An 11464-nucleotide genomic window follows, 5' to 3' on the forward strand; every position below is an offset into this window, starting at 1 on the left:
CACTCCCCTTTGCATGGATGCCCCCCTTCCTGGTGGGCTGAGCTGCAAGATTTCAGCAGAGGTGTGGAACTCCCATTTTTTAGCGCCCCCCCCCCCCCAGGAAACTCAGCGAGTTTTTCCCCCAATACGTCCAGTGGAGTAAACAAGTCTCCCTCTCAGAAAAGCTAGAGGAAGGTTTGAGCATGCCCAAAGAGAAGGTGCCTCATGGGATACCATCTATCGTCTGGGAGGAATGGGGAAAAAACCCATGCTAGACTGACTGCGTGAAGTGACTGCAGTGGGTGAGTGAACAGGAAAGCAATGGGGAAACACATGTAAGTACGTTCAAGTACTGTACACATGTAATTCATCTTGTGTAATTTGGCTATCAGAAAAAAATGTCACAGAAGGCCTAGAGGTGGAGGGAAATAAGTGCTGGTTATGGGAGTGGTGTTAGGAAGGAAAAGGACATAGGTCGAATCCACATTCACCCATTACCCGCATGTTTATCGGATATCTTCCGTTTGCCTCCAATCCGCAATTTTTTCCTCTTCATTCACATTCCTGCTTCCAATCCGTCTTTCTCGCGCGTCCCTCCAGTCACACGGCCGCTCGAAAACAGCTTTTTTGGGCGGGACCTTTTTTCCCCGCCCATTTTTTAAAAAATTTTTGAGTGCACTTTTCCGTTATTTCGATCTTGCCTTATAAAGAAACATCATTGAAAATAATGATGCCTCTCTTTCCCCCACTGACAGCCCTGATGGCTCTCTCCCGTTTCTTTTTTGGAAATTTGGAAGCATGTGGGAAGCTTTCGTGGGCATTTCCTATGCAGGACAGTTCAGTGCTTGAATTTTACTGAAGTTTCACTTCCTTGGAGTGTCATTATTTCGATATTTTGTAATTTCGATATTACAGTAATATAAAATAAAAAAATAAAAAACAGTTTAAAAGGAAGTTTCGCGAGTCCGTTCTGAGGATGGATTCACCCCAAAATGATTTTTCAAACTACCAGATTTGATTCAGAAACAGCATAATCAATAAATCCAATGCTATGAAGTCAAAAACAGTCTTTTGCAGACTACGGAGCACTTGCAAGTTGAATCAGCCAATAGGAACTCTCGGAACGGCCGGAGAGACAGGAAGGGGGGGGTGTTTTTTAAAAAAACCGCGTAAATTGCGCATTGGCCCGTTCATGGCCACCGTGAAACTCCCGTTGAAAACCTGTGACCACATATTCAGGAGAAATGCGAATGAAATGCGTCTGTTTAATGAGGTAATGTGACCGGCACTCGGGATTGCGTGGGGAATGCGGGAAACACGCGACTTAGAATGAGTAATGTGGATTCGACCATAGACACAAGGGATTAAGGAATTAGAGAGACTATATTGATATGGCTGTGGAAAAGGTTAGATTTGAATGTTATCTGTTGATTTAAAATAACTGGTCCAATTTTGGCTGTAGGATTCTATCAGATATATGTTATCTAGCACAGTGCAGACTTAATGTTTCTGAGAGCTACTTAATTTTTTCAAAAGCTTTGGAAGTTGCCAGTCACAAAATGGTGGCTTGGTGGGTGGAATCAATCACAAAATGGCAGCTTATACAAAAATGATAGCATATCTCTTTTCCCTGCAATTCTCCCACCCCTACCCCATGTTAATTTGCCCCACAGGGAAAAAATATGCAGTTACCTCTTATGTTTTTCCCAGGAAGAGGGAAAAAGCCGCTTTGGTGCAGAGGGAAAGAGTCAATAGTATACTCATTTTGCTAGTTGCCTCCTTATAGCAAGCAACTTCTGGGCCATGCTCCCCATCCCCCACCCATGCTTAACAGAGCAGAGGGAAGAAATGGGGGGAGACACAATATCATTTCTGGGAGCAAGACTCTATGCATCCCACCAATTTCTAAGGTAAAAACAATAGAGATTGGTGGAATTCCTAGAGCATCACTCAATATGGCCATATCACTTCCAGGTTTCCCTATGCCTGGCTCCCACAAGTCTCCCAGGATCCCAGCCATACATCTGCAACCCTATACACTCCTGTCAAAAGCAAGTTTGTGTGTGTGTGTACGTGTGCACATGTGAACAACTAGGAGGAAAGGTGGATGCAAAAGTGTTTGGTGCTGTCATTTGCTCATCCACAGCAAAAGTGCACAGGTGAGTTTGCTACCTCCTCCTTCGCATGGAAAACAAAGAGAGAAGCTGCTGTGGTAGTTTTAAAGGGAAGAATAAGAAAGTTATTATTCCAGCACAGAAGGAAGGCTTGAGGACTACTTTTCATTACTTAGAGAGTACGTGGTCACCTGTGAGCGACCTTCTGCCAACCTCTATGTTAACATATTACATTTGTAGTCTTTAAAACCTAACAACGTGAGAAACAAGCATTTTTGTGAAAATAACATTTGAACTTCCATTCAATTTTGAATAGATTTTCTTTTTCCTGACCAATATTTATTCCCATCCAGTTAAATCTGTGAAGAAATCTTCTGTCCCTGGGGTAAATATCACACAGTTTGTTGAGGATATTCCTAAAGGGTGCAGCACTCCTGATTTTGAACGGAAGCCAATTACCTTAACATTACAGGAAGGTAAGTCGCCATGAGAAACTGTTATCTTCCTATGGCTTGTTTCTGATCCAAGACAACAGTACATTATTTAACAAATTTAATTTGGAAAGTCATTTATGACCCAGCCAAAATACTCTGTACCAGCAAATAGTATATTCCATCACCTCTTGGACAACGACACACACATCCTGAGCCCATTTAAACCCGCTACCTGTACTGTGTGCATAGCACCTAATTTGTGGGGGAATCACCTTACAACCTTGCTTGAAAAAAAGCAAGATCTGCTGCTGTTTATTTTATTTTATTCATTTATTTATTGTCTGCCTTTTTCACTGATACTCAAGGCAGGTTGCATAGTATAAGTCAAATGCAATTAAGAGAATGGCACATCCAGTAAACAAAGCAATAACATAAGGATTTTAGAAATCTGAAAACAAGTAGATCTCTATAAACAGACCTGAGACAAGCTTACATAGTAACATGATGTGTTAAACAATGCTGAAATTATATAGTAGGATTTTATTTACAGGAACAGACATTATGTACTATACACAGTATAGTCTCCAACAATATGTTCTGTGCTTTTCCTAATATTTCTTATTAATAGGTTGGGGAGAATGCATGAATGCAGATCAGATGTTTCATAGGGAAAGTCTGTTATTCAGTTCATTTTTTATTATCTGAGTTTCTGCTTTTATTATTTGAGTTTCTCTGCAAATGACATTGTTTCTTTTGCAAGGTAAAAATGCCATTTTCCGAGCAGTGGTCAAGGGGGACCCAAAACCAGAGGTGGTATGGAAACGTAATAATAAGGACATTGATGATTCCCCCAAATACCAAAGAACTTTCAGTCCTGGCACAAATGAGTTCATCTTGCAGGTGAGGATTAACCAAGACAACCAGTTTGGTGTAATAATTTGAGTGTTTGATGACATCTCATGTGCAGACATCCACTTGTCATGAAACGCATTAGGGATTCTGCAGACTTCGTAGTAGGCAGACTTAGCAGGCAAACTTGGCTGCTGTGACTGTCCACAGACTAAGCCTTGCTTGCAGAATGGTGGCAGCACTCCTATCACTTCACCTTTCCCTTGCCACAGGCCCCTGCACCTCCCCGCTCAACCGCTGCACCATTGAGTCTAGGGGGAGGGATTGCAGTGTGCTGAATCATACTATACACTAGTGGCTTAACAAACAGGCAGGCAGCCCAAGAATGTATTGCTCGCAACCAGCAGGTAAGGAACAAACTGAGCCAGTGAGTGTTTTCGAGCACTCCTCAGTTCACTGGGACACTTTAGACCATTCACTCTCTCTCATCCTAACTTACCTCAAAGGGCTGTTCTGAGGATAAATGGAAGTGGGAATAACTATGTATGGCACACTGAAGTGTATGGAAGGAAGACGAGATAAAAATGTACTAAATGTACTCTAACCTTGTTAGATGAGGTATTAGTATAGCAGCTACTTTTATTTTTAGCAAAATGTTGCCTATCTAGTTTATTAATATGGTAGCTCTGGTTTAGTCTGTTATTTAGCAAGTGACTTTCATAATATTGTGAAGTAAGATCATTAAAGGAGAAGTAAGATCAATAAAATAGTGTTGCAGCTCAAACAAAATCTCAAAGTTCTAGTCTCAAACAAAGATGAAAGTAGTGAAATAGTCTTTGCTTTTATTTGCTGCTTTTCAGAAAGCTTTCATAAGTCTAAAGCAGCAACACTCTTGAATTGTAATGGCATACAGAATAGCAGGAAAACACTTAAGATGATTTTCCTGAGATCAGAATACAGCGTGGATGGAGGAGGTTAGGATCAAAGAGCCTTTAATACAGTGAAGTGGAATTTCCTACCATCGTTTTTCTAAGTCTGTATTGTCCCAGAGGCTAAATAGATGAGACATTAGAAGGCTTGTGATTGGGTCTTCTCAACATTTCTAAAATATAAATAGCAGTCAGACAGGCCCCTTAGCAGTGGGGAGGGAGAAGGAAGGGTTTAACTCTTCCATTCCTGGTGATTTCACTAATCTTTCCACACATATATACTATTATTAGACTTGGAAAATAAAAGCATAGGCAAAAGATGAGGGGTTGTATTTGTTCCTTCCAAGACTAATAATGGTGGGGGGTGGGGGATATGAGTCACTTGTTGGATTGTGCGAGGTTGGAAGAGTTAAACCCCTTCTCACTCCCTGTACAGTCTGAATCGGGGGACCCAAATGGATGATATTTCTATTTTTAAAACAATGGAAAGATTGTAGCTAGTTGGGCCCTCATGTATCTACAGTGGTAGTTCAAGAATGAAAGGCAGCTTTACAGAACATGGGCAAATTCCTTAAAGTATAACAAAAGAAAATCCAGTGCTTCAGTAAAATCAACAGCCTAATGTTTTTACATAAGCGGTAGGAGCATGGGCCTGCCTGGATAGCCCAGGCTAGCCCAATCTTGTCAGATCTTGGAAGCTAAGCAGGGTCAGCCCTGGCTAGTACCTGAATAGGATCACCAAGGAAGTCAAGGGTTGCTACGCAGAGGCAGGCTATGGCCTCTGAATCTCTTGCTCTGAAAATACCAGGAGTTGGCTGTGACTTGATGACAAAAAAAGAGGGGGGGGGGGAGAATGGGAGACATTGTGGGCCCGTTTCACCAGCAATGGAAGTACCAAAAGCAATCCTCTGCCCTGACTCCTATTTTCTTTTTAAAGATAAACAAAATCACTTCAGACGATTCTGATTTATACCGTTGCACTGCAGTGAATCAGTATGGGGAAGCCACATGCACTGCTGGGCTCAAGATTATACAGGGTAGGTTGGACAATCTAGCATGTTGTGATGAACTTGGACTTGTTCACCTTCATTGCCTGAGGGGTATATTAGAAGAGCTGTGAAAATATGAATTTGCCATGGCCAGCAATTCCAGTTTATGTTTTTCCTAAAAGCAATTGATAGTTTCCTCTTACTCTTAAGTGCCATTAATTAACTACTGAGTCATTAATTAATTACTGAGTCATTATAGTGCAATTTTGTAGAGATTGTTTACTGAGAATTTGCCATCCTCTATTCACTGGATGGTATTTCCACTGTTCCTGATATCAAGCTCAATAAACATCCCTGTACTAACTGATACTGAAAAGAACCAGTTGTGTTCTCCAACATTTTCTATATTTAATTCCTGTGTCAAGTGTTTTTAGTTTTTGACCTTAGAGTCTAATATGGTAAATGATCATCTATCAATGTGCTCAAGGGACTAGATGTTTTGACAGAATTTTGAGTCACCAGAAAATCATCGGGAGTTTTTCCAGGGCTGTGATCAGAGGACGGGGGTGGGGTAAATCTTGCTGCCATTGTGAATGATGTGGTATAAAAACAGGGTCTGATGGGGCAGCTGACTCTAAGGGATAGATTACCAAGAGAAGTACTGAAGAGACTGAAGTGAAACTGGTCACAATATCTTTATTTGCACCCCCATGTCCCTTTCATCTCTTATTTTGAATGGTGAGAACTACTGAGTCCTTTAACTGAATGTAAATCAAGGGCAAATTATTTTAGCGTATTCTGAAAAGGCAACCACATTAGTTCACTGCTCAGATTTTAGCAGTAATATGGGCTAGGGGGGCCATAAATATGCATACATTAGGGGAAATGTTTGCCTTATTTGGGTACTATTGTAATATTTTTGTCATAAAAATAATAAAAGTCACAAGTTAAGACCCACATTGGTTGGCCAACAAAGGGGTTTCCACGAGACTGTAAATTTTACATTACACCATTTTAATGTTATGTTTTCAATGTATTTTTTGGTGGAAAATGAGATCCCAGATGACCTAATGCAAAAGGAAGAATGCCTGTCCCACTGAAATCTGCATAAGTATGAACTGTACACTTAATTCCTCTGGATTCTATGGGGATTGAGTCTGCTTAATTTCTAGATTGGAGCATCTGTCATTGCTTAGGAAAGGCATTTCTACAGCTATGTTGCTAATTAAAGGTTCCTCCTCTCTCACCCCACCTCTTCTCTTCCTTCCCTCATAACCCATCAGTTGGCTTCAAGAAGAAAACAAAGGAGGTCCCTGCTGCACGTCAGGGAGGTAAGTGCTGCAGCTACACAGTCAAATTGACCTGTGTGATTTTAGTCTGGAGACCCACAAACCAGAGCTTGAGTGGCCACTTGGCTACACATTGACTGTCCTAAAGTTCTTATTGTATTCTAAGCATTATAGCTCCCATTTTCACTGCATGTGAACTTTTGGAATCTCTTACAGACTTGAAGAAAGAGATTCAGGACTTCAGAAAAACATTAAAGAAACGGTGAGTGCATCCAAGAATGGGTTGCTATAAAGAGGGTTTTTTTCCAGTGTGGGCAACAAACATAGATAAAGCAGGCAAATAGTCCACTTTCAAGGGCTATTGTCTACCTAGCTCTCTTGCTCATTTTTATTCTGCATTTATTCCAAGGAGCTCAGAACAGAATATATATGATTCCCCCTCCCCTTTCTTTTAATCATACAGAATAAAATTCCACAGAGAATTTATCTCCTACTCATTAACAATACGCTGTTTTCTTGCACTCCCAATAGCCACAGGGATCAGCCTTCAGTGGAACTTGCTACCGGTATATCAGTAGTAGGATTCCTTGCTCAATTTTACTTTGCAACTAGTCACATCCTCTCCCTCCTAAATTTAAGTTCATGCACTTAGTGAGAGCCTGGACATAGAAGAGAACGATGTGATTGTTTACATTTATCAAACTCTGTCTAGAATATTGTTCTTACAGATTGATTTAAAATATCTTTTTTTGATAAATGTTTAGTCACATTTAATGAATCTGAACAACAGAAAAGCCCCATCTTCTTTCCAGGTAAGGAGTTCTGGTGCTCACACAATTTTGAGAAGCAAAAGTATTATAACTGAAAATTTCCACCTACTGAATGAAACTTTACCAACTGAAACACTGACTCAGTTTGATATGCAGCATATTTTTCAACGGTGGATGCTCTGGAAAATGATGTGATGCCATTTTTAAAAATAATGATGTGGTCTAATTTTTTAAAATTAATGAATTTAAATAAAATTCAAAGGGTTGGAATGAGGGAAGACATTTCTTGCCATTCACATGCAATGTGGGCTTCTCTTCTTACGGCTGCCCCACAGAGCACCATCAGCTCTTCCTAAGAAGGAAATTGACATGGAACAAGTCTGGCAATTGTTGCTTAATGCAGACAGGAAAGATTATGAAAAAGTCTGCTTGAAATATGGTATTGTTGACTTCCGTGGGATGCTGAGGAAGCTTCAGGAAATGAGGAAGGAGAGGGAAGACAAGCAAGCTCAGGTAAGGCCATCTCTGCAACACCAATGCCCAGGTAAACTAATCCCAATCTGGATTCCATGTCTGTGTCAAACTGTGAACAGACATGGAGTGAACATTTGCATAGGGCTCTAGAGATCTCCATTTGAAAACCATATCTTTGCCAGAGAAAGAAAGTAAGCTGTGAAAAGGAATGTGGCCAAACATGTCCGAAGACCATCCAAACTAGTAATCCTGCTTGTTGCTTTTGCTGTAAAGATTTGTCAGTGCTTAAAACTGGTTTGAGTCCATATAGCACCACTTCTTTCACTGAGAGCCCCTTAATACCTTGGATCTTCTCCTTGTTCTTCACAGTATATCTCCAGTATCACAAACCTGAGGCATGTCAGAGTCAATGAGGAAAAAGGAAATGCTTCATTTGATCTAGAGATGGAACTGAAAAATCCAGAAAGCAGAATTTACCTGTACAAGGTAAAGAAGGAATAAAGTGAATTGGGAAATGGTTAGGGCTCAGTGGTAGAGAACTTGCACGCAGGTCCTAGGTTCAGTCCCTTAGAGTCACTAGTTGAAGGATATCATGCAGCAAATGCTGAGAAAGACCTTTTTCTGCCTGTAATCTTGGAGAGCTGCTGTCAGACAGAGTAGATAGTATTAAGCTATGTGGACCAGGCAAGATCTTTATCTGAAGTCCTCCATGCACTCAACTGAGGTACATGGCTGTCCATGGTGGTACCCTATCTGTGGAACGTTCTCACTCTCAGGAAGTGCTTGTATTCCAATTTCCTCCCTCGCTTTCTGTGTATTTTCCAAAATGGTACGCCTTGAAGCTATGTGGACTGCTGGTAAGATGTACAAGTCTGATGTTTTTATTTTTTTAAAAATAGGGGGAATAATTGAAGCAGACAAAGCTGCTCTAGTCTGTATCTAGCAAGCAGATGTTTTTGCTTTTCACAGCAACAAGCAGGTACTGTACTACCTTAAAGGCCCATGCAGTATATGTCTTAGACTCAACCCTCTTATCAGTAATTGAGGGAGAGTTTGGTAACAGTACAATCTAACTTTCCAGAAACAATGCTAAAAGATTGTAGATATCTTTGGTGAAATACCACAGATGCAAATGTTTACATTGGCCCTATGTTGTTCTAAATCACTTGACCTGACAATGATCTGTTCACCTTCCTGTAAACGTCCTCCCTCTTCCTTCAGGATGGCCAAATGATCAATTTTGGGTTTGACAGTGATACTGTGAAGCACTGCTTAAGGAAGGTTGGCAAAAAGTACAATTTCATCATCAATAATCTGCAGCCAGAAGATGCTGGGGTGTACCAGATCAAAGTGGAAGATGTTGATGTCTTCTCAACTGATCTGGAAGCAGAAGGTAGGGGCTCTTGTGATCAGGATGCTGAGCTTAATATCCAGAAATACCAACAATTAGTTTTAAAACTTTAACTATGAAAAACCAGTGTTCATATCACGGTTACTTCTCACATTACCTTTATGGAATGAACAAACTTCACTCTTTCATTTCTTTTTCCATTCATTTATATATCTGTTTCTTGCTGTTGACTTTGAGGATTGTATTGTCTGCATGTTATATGCTGTTTTTATATGCAATGTATACAATATTTACATGTACAGTATCTGTAATTTATATATATAATATAGATTGAATGTATAATAATGGTTTATTGATATACAGATAACTTGGAAATGTGCACAGTTTATGGAATAGTTCAAGGAAGCTGAGAACGGCTTGAAAAGAAACATTGATTTCAGTTTGCACAAGGAGGAAGCAAAATGAAAATGGATATATATAGGGGTGGATTGAAGCTGCAAATATAGGAAATTTGAAATCATCTCTAAATATCATATAAAGTTGTGCCCTTGGTTTTTTTTAATGTGTAAACCTAAAACAAGTAATGTGTGCATGCAATAAATATGTACTTTTGCATATAATATATGTACCAAGGATATGTTATAGATACTTATAGTAATTTTCGAAATCAGATAGTGTGCATGCCACAGAATGGAGCTAAGTTTTTCTCCATGGTCCATTTAGATTTCTTTCCTCCAAAAATTCAGAGCTCTCCCATTTACCATCAGTTTTTCCATTTCAGCTATTCCAATGAGTTTCCGCTATCCACTGGGTGAGGTGCGATGCCACGAGCAAGGAAATGCAGTCTTTCAGTGCACCCTCCATGATGCCTGCTTCAATGCTGTGTGGTTGCACAAAAACTGCCATCTAGAGCCAAGTGACAAATATGATATCTCTGTCTCAGAGGATGGCTTGATTCACCGTCTGCTCATCAAAAACACACAGCTCTCTGACAAAGGAACTTATACGATTGACATTGGAAGCCGCTCTTCAAGCGCCTGGCTTGAGGTTGAATGTGAGTGGCAATCTAATCTTGATATCTTAGAGTATAAGGCTGTAACGGGACAGTTGCCCGTGTCTAAAACCAAGTTTCAACTTGCCAGGAGAAAGATGGATCTCTCTCCGGGGAAGCCGAAAGCAGTTAGTCTTTAGACCTGTCAAACAGATAAGTTCTTTGAACCAGCTGTTTATCAGTACATTTATTTATATAGGGTTCAATATTGCTTTGCAACTCCCCATCAAACACACAGACACCAATCTAGAGTTTATTTCACTTTATTGAAAATATACCCTAGTTTTTTAATGAAGCAAGCAATCAAAATATAAATGGCTATTAATATAAATCCTATAACAACAGAAAATAGAAAGGCAATAAGAAATAAGTTCACTAACATTTCTCAATAAATCCTAAGTTTAACATTGCTCAAAGTTTCTATGAAATACATAGGTAGAAATAGTTTCTCACCTAGATTCTCCCAAGAGATCTCTTCCATCAGTACCCTGCTTATTCTTTCTGTGTTTGCAATTATATACCTAATCATATGCAAATATTTAGGGTCTATTCACATGATAGCACAAACAAATATTGATTGGTTTGACACTTCACTGAATATTCATAATTTCATAGTACAGCCTTCCAATTAGTTAAAAAATTATGTCATAGTCAGAACTGCAAAAGAAAACTATAAATCTCTAACAAGTGTCAAGAAAAGTTAAGTTGGGCGATCACCATTGGTTGAATCTCTGATAGAGGAACATCAATCTCGGTAGAGTCCACTATTTTAATTAATTGTCAAAGGATGAAAGCACACCTGTTGAATTACCTTACACATAGAAAAAATACACTGAAAGTTCATATAAAGTTTAAAAGTTCATCTAGAGAGTATAGAAGCTAGGCCTAGTATTGTTCAGTATTGATCATTGGCATACGATTTTAATTTATATTGGCATAACAAGGCAATGCAATGCAGTCTACTTGTGTAACCCTTTCCCACCTAACAGCAACTAATGGTGCAAATGATAGGTGCAAACCTCCCTGGTCAGCCCAGATCCTCTTCTGTTTTTATGAGCACTACTATCAAACATTTAGCTATGCTTGACAGACAAGATACTGCTCAACGGAGAAAGATACTTGCAAAATGCTTGCATGTGCTTCAGCACAGGTATCTGCCCTTCCTTGATACTTTCCCCTTCTCCAAGTCACAAACCTTACCTTTCTAACAGCCCAATCCTGAGGGCTGCCATGGT

The 11464-nt window shown here is 39.8% G+C and overlaps 1 protein-coding gene across 1 annotated transcript in view; it reads left to right on the forward strand.

The window, feature by feature from the left end:
- IGFN1 (immunoglobulin like and fibronectin type III domain containing 1) overlaps nucleotides 1-11464 on the forward strand; it is a 58266-nt gene that overhangs the window by 11249 nt on the left and 35553 nt on the right. The window contains exons 3-11 of the mRNA XM_054981183.1: nucleotides 2447-2569; nucleotides 3288-3427; nucleotides 5243-5342; nucleotides 6578-6625; nucleotides 6800-6845; nucleotides 7689-7866; nucleotides 8197-8313; nucleotides 9049-9220; nucleotides 9960-10232. Of these exons, the coding sequence (XP_054837158.1) occupies nucleotides 2447-2569; nucleotides 3288-3427; nucleotides 5243-5342; nucleotides 6578-6625; nucleotides 6800-6845; nucleotides 7689-7866; nucleotides 8197-8313; nucleotides 9049-9220; nucleotides 9960-10232 (1197 nt within the window). The remainder of the gene's footprint in view (nucleotides 1-2446; nucleotides 2570-3287; nucleotides 3428-5242; nucleotides 5343-6577; nucleotides 6626-6799; nucleotides 6846-7688; nucleotides 7867-8196; nucleotides 8314-9048; nucleotides 9221-9959; nucleotides 10233-11464) is intronic.

Source organism: Eublepharis macularius, chromosome 5, assembly GCF_028583425.1.
Source record: "Eublepharis macularius isolate TG4126 chromosome 5, MPM_Emac_v1.0, whole genome shotgun sequence".
In the NCBI taxonomy this organism is placed as follows: Eukaryota; Metazoa; Chordata; class Lepidosauria; order Squamata; family Eublepharidae; genus Eublepharis; species Eublepharis macularius.